Source organism: Equus asinus, chromosome 9 (assembly GCF_041296235.1).
Source record: "Equus asinus isolate D_3611 breed Donkey chromosome 9, EquAss-T2T_v2, whole genome shotgun sequence".
Taxonomy (NCBI): Eukaryota; Metazoa; Chordata; class Mammalia; order Perissodactyla; family Equidae; genus Equus; species Equus asinus.
The window spans coordinates 48998399-49017192 of NC_091798.1; the positions used below are offsets into that span (position 1 = coordinate 48998399).

Genomic DNA, 18794 nt, shown 5'->3' on the forward strand with positions numbered 1-18794 from the left:
ATGAAGGGATATGCTGTAACACACATTTTGAGAAATGCTCCCTTAGATTGTCTCTAAAGTCCTTTGCTCTTCTAATGTTCTATGAATTCCTGGCATTGAAACTCTTCTAATATCCCTAGATGTGAGTAGACCATTGGGATGAAGTCTAAAGCATAAAGGTGGGAATGAGACAATGTCCAATGAATTAGGGATTAGGAGAAAGAGGTGATGTCAAGAGACAACCAATTCAAAGGCAGGGATAAATAATTTGGGAAATTCAAGGATAATTTTGGCAAAAAGAAAAAATCCATAAGGTTAAGGAGAGGGAGAGACAAAAAGAGAGATTTAGATGGTGACAGCAACAGGCTCCCAGGTGCAGCACAGCAGGCAGTTAACCTTGTTTTCCTCCTCCCACTACCTTATAGGAGTGGTTGAATGCATGGCTGCTCTGTCCAGGCTTAAACAGCCTTTTCCAGAGAGTCTTAAGGCTACTTGACCAAGTCCAATGAGCCATAACAGGACTAGAAGTAGACTGAACAGATACCTAGACCCTCAAGACAAAAAGAATGGACTCAGAAATGACAGCAACAAAATTTTAGAAAAGCAGATGGACAACCGAGGTGACTTATGCAGCAGACCCAAGAAGCTGAAACCTAAGGTGAAGCCTTGAAGAAAGCTGATTTGTGCCCACAGAACCCCTGAAAGGCTCAGAAATTTGATTACCAGGTATCTCATAGGATGACAAGGATGGAACTATAATCACGGAGCTTTATGGAAGTTCTGATTAAGAAGTAACTACATCAAGATCATAGATAAGGGAATCTATATAACTCTCACTCTTTGCTCATCTAGATATCACATAATCTCGTAGGTCAAAGAGACATGAATGGTACAAAAACTGACTTCAATCCTTTTCTTACTCAGAGATGCTTTAAGTTCATTCTTAGGTACAGGAATACAATATTTTGGTGACATTGGGCAAACAGGATTGGGCAGTAGTAAGAAGGGCTAGGAAATGTTCACTATCATCAAAAAGGCTCCCTTATAACCTGTTGAAAGGCCTCTGAGCGGACTCTACTCCAATCATTTAACTTTTCAAAGACTCATTTCTACGTATCACGTCCTAACTTGAACCAACACCTTCATTATTAACATCGTAAGATGTTTTTGTGGGTGAGAATCAAGTGATTTCTATATTAGGTGGCAGACCAATATAAATTCTCATATTTATTACCATTATAATCACTGGGTTTTGAGTTGCAAAACATCAGTTTTTATTACTGAGAAAGAAAGAGAGAGATGTCTTTTATTAAAAATGTCAATTAAAGATTTAATGAGCCTCAGTGTGATTTTGTTACATTCTTCAATAGCTTTATATTCATAAAGCAACACATCTACTGCATGCCCAATTCTGAATGATGCTGTGCTCTGCCATCTACAAGACCCCACATTGCTCAGGACTGTAAGCTAAAAGGAGATGATATTTGCATAACTTTCCCTATGTAAGATCATTCACAAACCAATTGTGGAAGAAAGCCAACAAATGCTTTTGGTATTTGTTTTAAAATGCAAAAAATAAAGTAAAACAAAACTACAGCCCCAGATTGCTTCTTCCACACTGGTAGAAGATCTGAGGTTTATTTTCTGTAAAAGATGAGCCTCTGGAAACACCAGGAAGAAGAGAGATTGAATAAATAGGGGGAATAAGAGAAAGTCTGCATACTCCTCCAGCTCCCTTTTAACATTTTAGTCTTACCCTTCAAGCTCCTTGTCTGAGGAATCCAAATAGCCCACAGGTAAAAACTGAAAGACACTGACAGTCATGAATCCCTAAACACAACCTCCTGGACACTGAAACCAACCAGTCCACAAGTCCCACTCAGGCACACAGAGCTTCTAGTCAGGATTTGGTTTGTTTTTGCTGTGTTTTCATGTCTGCACTTCAAATATAAACTGACTGCCAAAGGTCACCAGATACTTGAGGAAATCCTCTAGGAAAAAAGACAAGAGACCAACATAAACCAAAAGAGAAAGGATGTTGGAGAAAATATAGACAAGATAGAAGAAATTTTCAAAAAATTATCATTAATATTCTGAGAGAAATGAGACAAGAAAGTATCAATAATACAAAAATAACATCTTACAAAAAGAGGAATATTCAGAGAACAAAAAGGTTAGAAGATAAATCTCCTCAAAAGTTAATCAAAAGGTAAATGAAGGGGCTGACCCCATGGCACGTAGAGGTTGGGTTTGGCACACTTCACTTTGGCGGCCCGGGTTCATGGGTTCAGATCCTGAGCGTGGATGTGCACCACTTGTCAACCATGCTGTGGCAGTGACCCACATATAAAGTGGAGGAAGACTGGCATGGATGTTTGCTCAAGGCTAATCTTCCTCAGCAGAAAAGAAGATAAAAGAAGGAAAATGGAATAGGAAAGATTAGAAGATTAATAATTCAGTCCAGGAGGGCTAACCTTCAAAAAGTTAGAGTTCCACAGATAAAAGAATGAACAAACAAGTGTAATAGAGAGATGGAATGGGCAGAAAGAACATAAATAAAGAAGAGGATGTAGAAAACAATTTCTGTTAATTTTCGAGTACCTAAAATTGCACAATATGAATTTCTAGACTGAAAAGGCCTATAAATTTCCCAGAAAAATGGATAAATAAGACCAGTCTCAATAAAAGTCATCATGATGTTATAGACTACTGAAGACTCATAGAAGGTTCTAAAAATCCCCAAAAAACATAAAGAGAAAAACAACACCAGGTTGCACATAAAGGATAAGAAATCAGAAAGAAAAAGACTTCTCAATATGGATAGTGGAAGTCAGAAGATAATACAGCAATGCCTTCAAACCTCCGCATAAAATAATTTCTAACCAAGAATCCTATACAAACAACTGTAAGGGTAGAAAAAGACATTTTCAGATATGTAAAGACTTAAAAAAACTCACCTCCCAAATTCTCTTTTATCAGACAGCTATTGAGAGCAGTGCTGAGATAAAACGAAAAGTAAACCAAGGAAACTAATTTAGGAGCTAGGAATCAGGGGATCAGAACAAAAAAAAAGTTGAAGGGAATTCCCAGGAAATGGTGAAGAATGAACCCAGGACAATAGAACAACTGGTCAAGACTGAAATAACGGGGAGGAAGACTCTGGAAAAGAGGTGGCCAAGAACATGGGCTTGACAGAATACAGACTATCTTTTCAATGTCAAAAGTGAGTTACCTTCTTTACAAAGGGGTGGGTATGAATCAGTTATAGATGTATAGAAAACTAAGCAAGGAAACAAACAAAAACAATGATTAATTCCAGGTTGGAGGTATTTTTACATGAAAGGAAATAAATATAATTTAGTTATACTATTGAGCTCAGCTAGCAACAGTGTTTACTAAGTTATGATGCTGACACCAATCAAGCCAATCAAGCTGGGGAGAGAAAGTGTCTGCATCAGAGAGAAAGAAATGAGTGGAGAGAGAGAGTGATGATAAAAGAAGACAAAATCATCTTCCATCAGGGGAAATCAGCAGATACTTTTTAGTAAGTAGCTGTTAAGTATCTAGGAGTATACTCATTCTATTAAGAGACATGGAAGTGATTATAAAAAGAAAGATCTAAAAATACTGAATGTTGATGGTTTGGGGAAGGAGAAATAGGAGGGTCAGCAGGATACTTTTCTCTCAAATTTCTAAAACTATTAGAATTTTTCATCTCTGTGCAGTATAATTTTAATACCAATAAATATCAAATGAAAAAAATTAGTAGTGCTTTTGCTTTCAGCCTGTTGTACAAATGTATGAAACACTCTGGTTTAAGCTTGAAGAAGAAAAGCCGTTAATGGTCTGCTCCAGCTTGTTCTCTCCGAGCTGCTGCGGAGACAGGTGGCCAGGAGGGGGGAGTAGTGAAGATTGTTTTGAATGCCAGAGTCAGGTTCTATTTTTCATAAGAAAACAGCCATAAAGTCAACTTGGTTAAGTACCTTCTGTTGAAAGTTTTCAAAGCACATCATTTCTAAAATTTTACAGTCTCTTTCAAAGTCTGAAGTCAGACTGAATTTTTGTTGACAACTTGATACATATTAGCATTTTCCAACTCACTTATCAAAACGCTATGCTACACGTAAGTTAAAGATATAGTCTATGGGGCCAGCCCAGGGGCGCAGAGCTTAAATTTGCACACTCCGCAACAGTGGCCCTGAGGTTCGCAGGTTTGGATCCCGGGCGTGGACCTACACACCCTGTATCAAGCCATTCTGTAGCAGGCGTCCCACATATAAAATAGAGGAAGATGGGCACAGATGTTAGCTCAAGGCCAATCTTCCTCAGCAAAAAGAGGACGATTGGCAGCAGATGTTAGCTCAGGGCTAATCTTCCTCAAAAAAAAAGTCTACTCTCCAGTCTAAAAGAGATCACTGTAAGACTCCAAATAGTAAAAAAGAAAAAACAGTAAGAAAACTTTACTTATACAGTAGTAGTTTTGCTTACAATACTACCTGTGCACAGGAAATTAGTAATAGAATATTTTTAATGTCTAATTCAAACTCCTAGTCATCTTCAAACTAATTACCAAAGCTTATTTAGCCTACCATAAATACCATTCAGTTTTTCCTAAGAATCAATTAAGTTTAACATTTCTTTTGAATTTTCAGGCAGTTTCATTATTCTTCGTGCATGTGTGTTTTTGTTGCTTACCTAAGAAAAGGAAAGTTTAGTTACTTGATTCTATTTGGTACCTTCTCCCAAACCTACAATGCCTTCAAGACCCTGTTTGTCACATGTTTCACACTCTGAGCAACTGGGCTGGATCAAGGTCTTCAAACATTCCAGTGCCCTTTCTATCACCAAACTTGAATAAAATCTTTTCCAAGTGAGACAATGGCCAAGTGAACCCATGAGCACTGTTGGCTGGGTTAAAGTCTTCAGACATTCCAGTGCCCTTTGTATCACCAAATTTGAAGAAAATCTTTTCCAAATGAGACACTGGCCCAGTGAACATGTGACTTGCCAAGTTAAAGCAATTAACTTTTTCATCTAAGTTTCAGAATTCCAAGATCTAAGTAACTCAGGTTTACTTGGATGCAAGCTTTCTCAGGTGTTTGGTGACTCTGCATGGCAGAAAGTTCCCCAACAATGTTGTTTTGCAAATATGTTGCAAGCTTTTTAAGTCTTAAGAAGACATGGATCATACCTGTGGTTCCAGAAGTAAAAATGTAAAGATAAGGAGATTTGAGGCTTGAGGCAACATGGTGGCTGCGTGGCACTGGCCTGTCAGATGCTGTGCTCAGTTTGTCTTTGAGGGAAAGTACACCTTGTGGGACAGAATCTTTCATGCCCCAAACACTGATATCTTCTGGGAGGCTTGGAAGGATTTCTTCTATAGTTCCAAGCAAATCTAAAAAACAAAGAATTAGGAATAGGTAAACAAAACATAAATCTCAAACCATTCACCTGTGTCCTCTTTTGTTGTTGGAATAGGGATAAAATCTAAATACAATGCTGATTTCCTTTTCATGTTGGATGAGTAATGTCATAACCATTTTATGATTCTGTTTTAACAGGACCAACTGAAAGGGACATCTGGTTACCACCTGATTTAATCAATGAAAATAGATAAATTCTAATTGAATTTTGGAGACTCCATTATCCAGATTATGGTTTTTCCCAATTTTTAAATAAAACTCCATTTTTATGCTCTGTTTTAAATCTAAATTCAGGATACTGCACTAAACGTTTTCCTTGAAATACAACTCAGTAGCTCATTATTCGAAAAAGCCATCTGTTTTTCACTATTGTGATGGTGACATTATAGTTTAACTATAATTTAGTACATTAAGGAGAATCCCCTGACCACTCTGGAATCATAAGATCATTATGGCTTAGAGACCACTTCAGAGCCAAAAGTTAAGTGGGGAGATTTATGGATGTCCTTTTCCCTTGATCAGAATAATTAAAGGTAAAAGTTCTTGAAAGGAAAAGGAGAAAAAGAATGCCTTCCAGAAATGGCAATAAGATCCACAGTGCAGAGCAGGGTACAACAATAGCAGGTGAGAGTGGACTGATGAGAGCAGGACCTCCGCCAGCAGCACTGGGATGCAAGGCCCAGCTAGAACTGTAACTGAAGTCAAGGGATTCCCTCTCTTGGTGGGTGTGGAGCCGAAAAGCACAACCAAGGCTGAAGTGGGTGAAGAACAGGTTTATTGCTCACACAAGCAATAGAGAACACTGAGGATAGCTCCCAAAGCAGTCTCTCCCCTAACTGAGTGCCAGTGGAGACTTTATACGCAAGAGTGAAGAGGATCTGTTACAACTGTGTAACAGCTGTGCTCAGTCAGGGCACATGTGCAGCAGGTAAGCAGGCCATTGCATAACGAGTTCAATGTAACCTGCCATTACATAACAAGTCCATGGTAACTTTTGGACAATTGGAACCGGAGCAATTTGCTGGAATCTTGCTGTACCAGTGTAAGTTTCACTGCAGGATGGCAACATCTGCAGAAACCAGGACGTGGACTTCTGAAAAACAGAACATTTAGCTTCTCCTTATCTGGAAAACATTGACAGCCCATGTTAGTTGCCGATGAGATTCTTGGTAATCCTTTCCTTGCCTGGTTCCAGGTCACACAACGAATGTCAGGCAAAAAAGAAGGCAGGGGAATAAAAAAGCCTGAAACATTGGTGTCCTCAGGCCTGAAGAACTTAGGGGTCCTCACAAGACCAAGGGTCTGGGTGGAGATTCAGGCTTTAGAAAGTGAAAGGGAGACTTCTCTCAGGACGCATCTACTGTCCAGATAGCAAAAGGGCAACTGGAGGTGAGACGAAACAGAGTTAATCTGGGAGGTTGAACTAGACCTTCTTAATTTGGTCATCAATGTAGGAGAAAATGTCATTTGAGTAGTGGTAGAGAAAAACAGAGAGCAAAGGGGGGTGTGGGTCCTTGAGGAGGAGATATTAAGTATTAAGGTATCTGGCACTCTATGGGATGCCAAAGGAGCAGAGCATCATCACTCCTGAGGAGTCTTTTGTATAAATGAGTGAGGCATCTTTTTTTTTGTTTCTTCCAGAGTACAGAGATAAACAGTTACTTACATTCTTTCCGTTCTTTTAAAATTTAACATTCCTTTACTTTAACGTGGATCTCTAACAGTAAGGTCAACTTTTATACTCTACATGCATGTCCCAGTTTTATTTTCATATTCCTATAATATGTCCTACTTTTCTAAGATTTCAGGGACTTCTGAGTGCTATGTTATTATCTTAAAATCTATATTAACATCCTTGGGGATATTAAGCAATAATACCCCTCTGGCTTTTTAGAGATAATGGAAGGAATACCCAAGATTACCAGCAACCCTGAAGCTAGGAAGAGGCAAGGAAGGATTCTTTCTTAGATGCTTCAGAGGGAGCATGGCCCTGCAGACATTTTTATTTTGGACTTTCAGTCCCCAGAACTGTAAGAGAATAAATTTCCGTTGTTTTAAGCTACCCAGATTGTGACTTTATTATAGCAGCCCTAGGAAGCGAATACAACAGAGTCACAAGTTGGCGGACAGTAGAATTGTTACTCTAACCCAAATCTAATTAACTCTAAAATCTATACATTACCTTATAAAAAAATGTTATTAAATGTAAAATATACCCTGGTCAGAATGCTCAAGTACATGTAAATATAGACATTTCCATCTAAACAATTATATTTTTTTCTAATTTTTTAACAAAACTTTAAAAATAATCACAAGATATATTCTGCTTTGAAGCTAAATTCAGGGCAGTGCATTAAACATTTCCCTGGAAATGTAAATCAGTGTCTGGTTACCTCAAAAAGCCATCTGTCAGCCACTGTTTAGTTCTACTAAATACAATACGTTTGAGAAAAACTCATGATTTACTTCCTCAAAATCTATAACCCAGACTGATCACAAAGAAGCAGCTAGAGAAATATGTCAAACAGGACTAGGCAGCTGACAAATAAAACCTGCAAGGAAACTAAGGAAACACAAACAATGATGAGGAGTTGATAAGTTGGGGTTGGGGAGGCAGATTGGGACTTGAAATTTTTTGAATTAATTTTTATTTTTATAAAAAATCCAAATAAAGTAAGCGTCCAGAGGAAATATCTAGTTCCACTGAGCATACACAGCATGCTGCTGTATACAGATTGCTTTGGTTAAGAAGGAGAAGTCAAAAATCACAAGGAATGCTGGGGAAGGACAAGTCGGAAACAGATGAAAATGCAGAACAAGCAAATGATCTAGATTTTCTATTTTCTTTTAAATTTTTAGTACCGGATTTTGTTGTAAGGACTCTGTCTGGCATTTCGAATGTATAAGTACAAGTCTCTGAACTGACTCCATTTCATTACCTTAATTTCAAATCTCTCATCTGGAATTATAAATTAACAGCACAAACTTTAATATGTATGTATGTCTAAATTGGCAAAATAAATGCAAAGAAAGTTACAATATGATTGACTGTGGCCCCAAATGTTTGTTGGAATTGTAGAGTCTAAAAAAACACTGAGTATTTACAAAGAGTGATGACTTTTACAAGAAAATGGAAATGAGTAGAGTCCTAGGAATCAGAGGAGATACAATTTAATTTCCTTCATATATTAAAATTAAATTGACAAACTAAGACATTTAGAATTCTCAAATAAAATTTTATCTAACCAAATTATTTTTCCATTAGCAGTAGGAAATGTGGGTGAGGACAGTGAAAATTGAAATAAAAATTTGAAAAGTCTTGTAGGGGATAAAAATCATTGTTTACTTATCCCTGTCAATTTTTGTTAATAAAATGAAAAGTTTTAGTGTCATTTTGAAAGTAAATTCTGAATATGAAGCCCTGACACAAAATAGCATTTGTTTAAATACCTCACGGAATCTTGGTTGTATTTCACGAAGATTTACTCTTTAGTAAGTGTTCTACCATTGAAACCTGTAGAATCGTAAGTACCTCAAAGGAATGATGTGTGTCCTACTCCATCCTTCAGCTGACTGTGCCTGGTACACACGAGGTGCTGGGTAGATATCTGGTTACATAACTGAGCTCTGCCCATGGGATCCACTGTAGACACAGCTCAGGACAGTAACTACTATAAGAAAAGGAGACAGCTAAATGCTCGATGATCTTAACAAAGTCTACATTACAGGAGAAGGCTCAATCTCTCTTTTCAAAGCAATAGTTTCTCCCAAGAAATACTGTTTCTCTTACATGCAAGGCTCTGCATTAGGTGGGGTTGCAAGCATAAAAACAGATAATTTATGATCTCTGTTTATGATCCTTTAGCACTTTTTGTACAAATTACTTGCTTGTTTCTGCATCATTATTATATCTCTTATTCACATTTCTGAAACTAAAAAATCAATAAGTAAAGATTTACTATATCCCTCTAATATGCCATTAGTGTGAATTAGATATTCATAGTGCATTAAAAACTCTTTAAATTATCTTATTCTACATAAAACAAGCTAATATTTTCAAAGGTACTCAATACTTTGGCAAACATTTAAACTTTAAACTTTTATGTATTAATAAAACTAACATGAAATTCAACTACAAATGGTTAACTTGAGCTTCCCATAGTGAAATTATAAATCTCACCATATGCTTATAACTACCATCCCACTACTGAGAGCACCTCAACAGGTTTTCCATAGAATTCATGGGCAGGCTATTCTTTCTAAGAAAATTGATGCTTAAGTAAGCAACGTCCTAAAGCAATTCATGACATGATGATTTTTGCTCCTGCCTGTGTTCAAGCATCATTCCCTTACAGTAAACACATGTTCCGCAGACACTCTAAGTAAGAACTCCAGGGCCATGGTCAGTACAGAAAAAGCCATGCATGCACCAGGGCTTAGAACACTGCCTTTTCCCCCTAGTGAACTCTGAAACCAATTAATATTGAAATCAGGTACTTTCTTTTGGAATGGATGTAATTCTTGACCTAAAAGTCTAAAATGGTAAAAAAAAAAAAAAAAAAAAGATAAAAAAAGCAAAACATTCATTCATTCTACTAACTCCAAGTAAAAATATAGAAATGCCCTGAAAATAGATATTTATGAGAATATCATAGTACACGGATAAACTAATAAAAGTTCACATGAGCCATGTCTTATCTTTCTGAATACATATTACTTTGTATAAAACTTAAAGAGTCTTTATTTTTCCTCTAACTCTTCCTCTTGGTCTGTAAAAAGCAGCTGGCTTTAGAGTTGAAAGTCATTTGGGGAATTACAATGGCTCGATTGTTAACTGGAACATTTGCCCTGCACAGTCTGAACGCAACAGTTCATGAAAACTAACAGGGTAAGGCTGCACACATTATCGACAGTTTACAGAGCCGACACAGGATTTTTACTTCTTGTGAACAGAAACACAAAACCCTTCCAAACGTGTTAAGACACAAAATACTATTGAGTTTAAAGTAAAAGAGTTCAGGATAATATCAGTATATATTTTTTGGTTGTCCACTTATAACGATTACAATGATTTAATATGTGGTATATTGAGAAAGCAGAGAGTGCAAAAACTACAAGTAGATTGAAATCTCGTGGATGCTTAGTGTGTCTAGAACACTTTAGACTTTTGGGGAGTTATGATTCTAATACTTAGCAACATGGATATAAAATGACACAACAAAGAAATTCTGTTGATAGATCTACTGTCAAATTCAGTTACCAGACAGAAGAGGGTCAGTTTATTAGCAAAAATATGCAAGGAAATAAAAAGTTACTGAATGCCCATATGTACTGCATAGTTTTTTTATTAGGTCATTCATTCATTTACTCATTCATCCAGGTAATAAATATTTATTGAGCATCTCCTTTGTGATAAGTGCTGAGAATTTAGCAGTGAACAAAACAAACTTCCTCAGCTCAAAGAGTTTCATCCAAGTTCTTGGCCTGTTCTCAAAGGCACGAACATACCTATTTGCGAATTAGCAAACAGAGCTTTGCCATTCTATTGGGTCGCTATGAATAGCAATAGCACACTTGAAGCAGGAGGATTTAATGGAAAGGAGGGGGAGTGAAGAGGAAAGGAAGGGAAAAGATGGAGATGAGGGAATGAACAGTAGCAGAAAGGAAGACAAAGACAAAGCTGTCCCCAACAGGCTTTTATCATTTAGCATCAGAAAATCCAGGTCCAGTCCCCACATTGCCTCTCCCAGATGTATAAGCTTGAGGAGATTACTTGCCCACTCTAAACAATGCTGTCCTCACCTTTTTTTTTTTTTTGCTGAGGAAGATTAGCCCTGAGCTAACATCGGTGCCAATCTTCCTCTGTTTTGTTTGGCATCTGCCACAACATGGCTGATGAGTGGTGTAGGTCAGCACCCAGATCCAAACCCCCGAACGCAGCCGCCAAAGCAGAGCACACCGAACTTAACCACTTCACCACAGGGCCAGCCCCTTTCTTCATCTTTAAAAAAGGCCATGGCTGTAGTGAAGATCATATAAAATAATATGTGTAAAAACACTTTGTAATTTAAAGTACTTTAAAAATGGGAGGGATTATGATTATGATTACGATTAACATTATTATTATGGCTAAATATGTCAAAGGATATAATTAAATAGACTTTTAAAAATGATGTACAAGCATCTCAACATTTTTCTGTTTGTTCTAAGAGAAAAGCATATATAGGTAGATGATAATCTGGGCAGCAGGCACTATTAGAAATATCAGAGTTGAAATATTGGGAGGAAAGGGCTATAAATTTAATCTAAGACGATTTAATTTTCAGTAAGTGCTGAAATTTTCCAGGGAAATTTGAGATGCTGCTTGACACATCTTCTAAACCAATTACACAGATATAAAACTTCTTTGCCATCATTTTTGAGTCTTCAGACTATGAGAGAAAGGAATAATAGTTTTATAAACATTGTAATATTTTTATAGATATTCGTGTTTGAAAAACCTGATGTCTTAATAATGGCACTTTTTATTTTACTATTTTTATATACTGGACTGCATATTTTTTTCATAGTTATATCAAAAGGGGATTGGCAGCCCCAGAAACAACTGGACTATATAGTACATAGATTCTTATATTAGAGACCAGGTTTTGAGTCTTTGCTCTGCAACCTGCTATGTTGTGACACGATAGACACCCCACATGAATTTCTTTCCCCCTCGGTTTCCAAAAAATCACTCAGTACCTGCCTTTCAGAATCATTGGAGGTAACTTTTCCATGGTCAGCCTTGAGTAAATGGCAACTGTTGATATTTTTGTTAATGACCATAACAGCTAGAAGAACATTTGCCTGGTGGCTTAGTTGATTTCTTTTCCTTTGACTTGTTCCTGGAGACAGAATTATTAGACACCTGCCATAATTGAAATTTCATCTATCGCCATGGATGTTATCTGGCTTGCCTGTAAAATCTGTTTGAAACTGGTTCTATATAACTTCTGAAAAATAAAATTTTGCTAAAACATAAAAGCGTTCAAGATCCTATTCCAAATAAATGACTTTCTTATAGCTAACACCAAATTAGGTTGTAGCAGCAAAATCCACATGAGATCCCTTATTAAATGCTTCAGATGTCTCTATAATAATAATAGCAATTATTTCAATTCACCAAGGATCTAATTAGTACATACCAAGAACGCAGCTAGCCGCTTTACAAAAGCTACCTCATTTAATCCTCAGAATTACACTGTGACTTAGGTGGTATTAGCACCATTTTACAACTAAGTAAAGTGAGACCCAGGGTAATTGATCTTATCTTCGTCACACAGCTAAGAAGTGGCAGACTATAAACGAAATCCAGATCTGTCTGCCTTCTCCTGTCTAAACCACTTGAGCGGTCTTGCCACTTCAATACACTCTCCCTGGGGATATAATGATTTAATAGTACATATCTGTCAGAAACACCCAACGAGAAGCTAAGAGCTCTGAAGTTTAAAGTTCTAAAAACTATACATATATATTATTCACTGATAAGACTCAAGATGCCAAGAATACAGTATTTCAGGGTAAGAGCTTCAAATACAGAAAAGCGGCTATGATCTAAGCCATGTCTTACTAAACAAATATAGTAATTAATTCAAACAGAATGGTCTCATCTTTGAAAAACAGATGTAATTCATGTATTTTAGAGGTATGCTAAAAAGAACTGCTAGTAAGATTTAAGGTTGATTTCTCCAGCTGCCTTCAACTTACTGAGCAAATTGACTAAACGGTTTTGGCCTAAAACTCCAGCATCCCAACATGGCTTTTATATACAAAAACTGACTGTTGGTGTTAAAAACAAGGAAACAGTGCAATTAGTTATTGGCAAGCAAAGCAAAAGCTGGCATAAGTAAAACTGCAAAATTAATTGGTCATAATGAGGCAACAACTCAGTCAACAGCAGAGTTTGAATGCTCTGTTTGGGGAGGTAACCAGCCCTATGCACTTTAAGAGGAATCCCTCAGAAGATCAGCTAGGGCATGTTTCTCAGGTTGCCTTCAACATCATGGGCACGGAAATCTTTTCAGGGCTACTGGGGCCTTCTTAGTGTGCTCCTTGAAAGAGAATTTATGGCTTTCTCAATTTTTACCACAATTTCAGGTTTATATTTGCTCTAGAAACTGCAATCTACATTAGACCGAGCAATAATATGGAAGCAGAATAAAAGGTCAGAGTATATCCAGAGATGAACCGTGATGTTTTTTCCTGCCACATTCATGTTATCACTTGCCCCTACACAGGTGGTAAACCTTGTTTCACCATGTTATCAAAATTCTTTGTGACTCATTTATTTTGCTTACTGCTATAGTTCAGAGAAATTTCATGGCACTAGTTAACCTCTTTCCAAGGTGAGAGGTTGAATTTCAATTTTGGAGGTTATGACTGTTGAATGAAAAAAAACATAAACAAAAAATACACTAGAGAGGCTTTCTGGCTTCTTCACTCTATAGCTTAAATAAGATAAAATCAATGCTTGAGAGTAAATATTTTGGTACTTTATCAGGTCACAAATTGAGCTAGAAGAAGAAAACAAGCAAAAGTGAAAGCCTTGAATAACCAACCTTTTTACTGTATATTGCCTACTCACTTCTGTGTGATGTGCAATTATTAAATGATCAAGTTGACCTGGAAAGTTCTATACTTTAGAGATCACAGGTGTATAAATGTAGATTATTTTTCCATACTGCTCTGTGAATCTCAAAACTCTATATGTGGTGTCAGTATGTATCTATTAATCTAAAATACCTAAATATTTTCACTAATGTCTTTGCCATGGGTCCTTCTCATTTTCCACCTTCCTACCCCCATGCAAGAAGAATAGGCATAAACCACTTAGACTATACCAAATAAGTATCACTTTACATACTTCAATTCCACTTTGTTATGCCACCCACCTTCCTAGGTTCCTTGGTAAGTAGGCACTCAACCAAAGACTTCTCTTTGTAGTTCACTGTCAAAAATGTGTATCCAAAGCCTAACTCGAAGGGGAGGGCTAGAAGGCTAGAAGTTACTGAAAGAAAGAAAATTTTGCACAGATGGAGGTGGAGGAAGAGAAAGAAAGAGGCCTAAAGTCTGCCAAGAGCCCGCCCACTGGCTGGCAGGTGGGAGCCCAACTTTGCTAGGCAAATCCTAGCTTGCTGCAGGCAGTGCAAAACAAGAGCAGATAGAAGACAGGAATTCATGCCCTGTGCATTAAACATATGTGTTCTGCAAACGTAGCCAGCCTTCAGAGTGTTACTATAAGAGGCAGGTAGGTATTCCACAATGGAATCAAGGTAACTTCCCTACTCATCAAATAATTCTGTCAGATCTGACAAAATGTAGGACTTACCAAGTTCTGTCTCTGTTCTTGCACTCAGCGAAGTATCAGCAACAGTAAAACTGCACCCCCCCAACAACACAAAAACTCTCCCCTCCCCCCCGGAAGAGTAAGAAGCAGAGATTTCAGGAAAGTTTTCTGAAGCAGTCTTGGTATTTATTAATCTGCCACAGAATAAGTAATTGAAGTAGGAGAGGGGTTATTAAACCACCAGTCATAGAACTGCAAAATTATTTTGTACCTTTAACACGGACACTCCATCACACACTCAAAGTATTAGTCGTGGACTGTTCTAACAAAAAAGGAGGGCGGCGGCAAGGGCAGGGTCGCCATTCTGCACAAGCAGACCACACCCCATACTCTACCTGCGCCCACTACGAGGGCCCTGGGCTCGCAGCTACGGATGCAATGCAGGAGGGAGTTGGAACGAACGTTGGAGTTGAGGAAGGCCACCACGCAGCCCAGCTTGGCCAGGCCGAACCACACGTGGACAAAGTCTGGCTCATTGCTCATCAGCAGGGCCACGGTGTCCCCCCTTTTCAGCGTGGAATGGTTCAGGAAGACATGGGCCACTCTGCTACTCATTTTATCCACATCCTCATAGGTGTAGGTGTCTCCCTCGTAGATGATGAAAGGTTTCTGGGGCTGCTTCTTGGCATGACTCAGGAATTTATCCAGGACAGTGACAAGCTCCCCTTTCAGTCTGCACATCTCCAGCCAAATTCCATAGCGTACCACCTTCAGCAAGTACCAAAAGTCATGCCAGAAGTAAGGGAAGAGAAGTTTCTGCAGGAAGTGCAGGAAGACCACTCCAGCCCCTAGTCCTGTTAACCATGGCAGAAGCATGGGGGCCCTGGGACCAGAAGGCAGCTCGGGTCCCAGCCGTATCAGTCTCCTTCTCTTCTAGGCGCAGCTCTCTGTGGAGACCGCAGGTCCTCAGCCCTCAATGGTTGGCACCTGTAGTGTGCCAGCCCTTCCGGGGGAGGAGCGGGGCGGGGGATCTTAAGAAACAGAAGCGGAAGGTCGCACAGAGGAGGCTGCCCCAGGGGCTGGGTGGTGGAGATAAGGCTTGGCACACCTGGCGGATGAGCAGAGAGCGCGCGAGAGGAACGCAGGCACCGCCAGGGTCCCGGAATCTACAGCCCAGCGCAGCGCCCTCGCCTCGGGGCCCCGACGGCGGCTCGCGCCCTGTCGGGTTCTCTCGCACTTTCCAGCCCTCTCCTGGCGAGATGGGTCAGTCCTCGGCGCCTCTGTGGCCCTGAGCAAACCCCACCAGCGTCAGGAGAAGTAGGCCCAGGGGTATACGCTCTCCTTCTCGGAGTCGTCCTTCCGGCGGCTGCAATTTGGGGGCTGAATGGAGCCGAGAGAAGCTGGGGTAGCGAAAGCTAAGAGATGCAGAAGCTCCCCGTCGTGACCTGCCAGAAACCGCGCTGGGGCTCGGCGCCACGCCTCAGCCTGATGTGTCCCCAGGACCCGTGAGATCCGGGCCCCTCAACGCCGCCGCCACTCCGAGCCCCAGCCAAGCTCCTAGGAGCTCCCCTCGGACACACCGGGTCCCCGCGAACTGCTCCCGGGTGACTGCTGCGCCCGCTGGAAGCAGCTCCTCCCCCGAGTGTCTTTGGGGCTGCTCTCTCCTCCGAGCCACCCCAGAGGCGCCCTCCGCCCACCTCCCGCCTCCAGGCTTCAGGCCAACCTCAGCTCCCACCGCCGCTCTGAAGCAGCTCGGGCCCCTCCCTCTGTGCGCGTCCCGCCACCTCGGCAAGTGTGTCGCGACCCGACCCACTGGTGGAGCACAGGACAGTCTCATGCAGAGACAGCCAGGGATCGTGGAAGAAATGGCATGGGGTCAAGGGGAACCAGACTGCTGAAACTGGGTGGGAGGCGTACCTTCACAGAATCGGAAACCAATTAAAGGGAAATAAACTAGAGGCTGGAGAGGCGAGGGGAAGAATTAAAGAAAAAAAAAAAAACCCCAAAAACGGAGGGGGAGAGAGAGAGAAGGAGGAGGAGGAGGGAAAGAACAGAAAAAAAGATATTTATGAATGGGACAGATCAAGGAATATTTGAACTCTGTTCACAAAATTGACTTGCTGTTTTACAAAAACTATTTTTGAAAACTTATAATAGGTAGGTATTGACATTTATATTGGAATTCTATCTTTAGAGTGCCTAAGCAGTGTTTTTTACAAAATTTTCCAAAACTATGTATTGATGTGGAAGCTTAAGTCCATATCTACAACTTTTTTTTTAAAAAAGTATAAAATGCTGACTATTCTCCGTCCTTAAAAATGACAAAAAGTTTTTTCAGTTAGATCCTTTAAAGAATATCGGGACTTCAAACTAAGAATTCTAAACGGGCGAGAAGGAATTGGAGAGGAAACAAGTAAATGCAAAGAATAACGATAAAATTTTGTACAATGATGAAATTTTACTGATGATAATAAACTGACGGGCATTTAGTGACACATTTTTTCTTGCAGACACCATCCTCCCAGCTTTCTGCTGTTAAGAAGTGTGTATAAATGGTTAAGGACACATATTGAAATGGTTAAGTATTTCCTCACATTGTCAGGCTTTTCCTCCTTTTTCTGTCTTACATTCTATAGCTGGGTTCTAGCTAACCTCAGATTTCCTAATAAAGAAAAAAACTGATCACTCAGAAGACAGACTGATTTATTACTCCGAAAATTATTACTTTGAAGTCACAGTGAACAGCCCAGAAGTAAGACAGGCTCTTAAAAGCCTTTTGGGTAGGGGCTAGCCCCGTGGCCGAGTGGTTAAGTTCGCGCGCTCCGCTGCAGGCGGCCCAGTGTTTCGTTGGTTCGAATCCTGGGCGCGGACATGGCACTGCTCGTCAAACCACGCTGAGGCGGCGTCCCACATACCACAACTAGAAGGACCCACAACGAAGAATATACAACTATGTACCGGGGGGCTTTGGGGAGAAAAAGGAAAAAATAAAATCTTTAAAAAAAAAGCCTTTTGGGTAGATGAAGAAAATGCTTTCTAAATTTGCTCAGAAGCTCTGGCCTTTTGAATTCAGAAACATCTTTTCAGTCAAAAAAAAAAGTGCTATTATCGAATAGTTTGCAACTGGAAACACCAGCTTACAACTGGAAAAACGTCTTTGTAATTCTGTCCTTTTGTCTCCTGGTTTTAGTCTGATTCAGTCACCTCCCAGAAAACAACATTTGAAGCAGAGAATATATAGAACATTGGTCACAGACTTTTGGATTTCCAATAGGAGTAAAATCTGTCCTCCTCTAGTGGAAAAAAATGAGTAAAGAAACAAGAAACTATTTTGTTAAATTAGGAACACTAAGCACACATTAAAACAATTACCATCTGTCACCATTGTTTCGTAAAGGAGGAATTTATTTCAACATTAAAAATAAGGAGGAGGATACCATTATTAAGGACAGTCAAAATACATAAAATTAACACCATGAAAAACTCGTGTTACACTTCTTGTCATGGACCTGCTAATATCATCCCAAGGCGTGCGACTTAATTTTTAGCAACTACTGATATGAGTCGAGAATATATTTGGCACCATAAATGTGAGACAGTTTGATATATTAAGAGAACTACAAGCATATGTTGCCAAAATTTATATTGCCCAAGACCAATTCCATGCCTGAAATCTCACCATGAAAGAAGGAATCATGAAAATCTGGAGATTGTGTGCATTCCTACATCAGCCCATGTTTCTGTTCTTATTTCTCCCAGAAATTTTGTATTCACTTTCAAATAATGTCAAAGACAGCTAAGTAAAACAGATGTAATTATTAATTATAATTTTTAATCACTGTAAAATGGGGGAAAGACAATCAGAGGTAGTTGTAAATGAGTAAATTTATTGTTTAACTAAAGAGAAACACATGCAAATAGTCTAGACATTGTTAATATTACTTTTGATCAGGGACAACGCAATATTTCTCAGGTTCCCCTTTAGAAAATAGAGAAATTTTGTGTTTTTCTTTAATGTTATTTGAAAATAAATGTTGTAACTAAATGCAAAATCAATGCAAAAAGAA

At 39.2% G+C, this 18794-nt stretch overlaps 1 protein-coding gene across 1 annotated transcript in view; it reads right to left on the bottom strand.

Annotated features, from left to right (window-relative positions):
- SLC27A6 (solute carrier family 27 member 6) overlaps positions 1–16599 on the bottom strand; it is a 58988-nt gene extending 42389 nt beyond the window's left edge. The window contains exons 1-2 of the mRNA XM_014859513.3: positions 15123–16599; positions 5171–5374 (exon numbers count right to left, since the gene is read on the bottom strand). Coding sequence (XP_014714999.3) covers positions 5171–5374; positions 15123–15603 — 685 coding nt within the window. The 5' untranslated portion in view covers positions 15604–16599. The remainder of the gene's footprint in view (positions 1–5170; positions 5375–15122) is intronic.
- Between the last annotated feature and the right edge of the window lie 2195 nt (positions 16600–18794).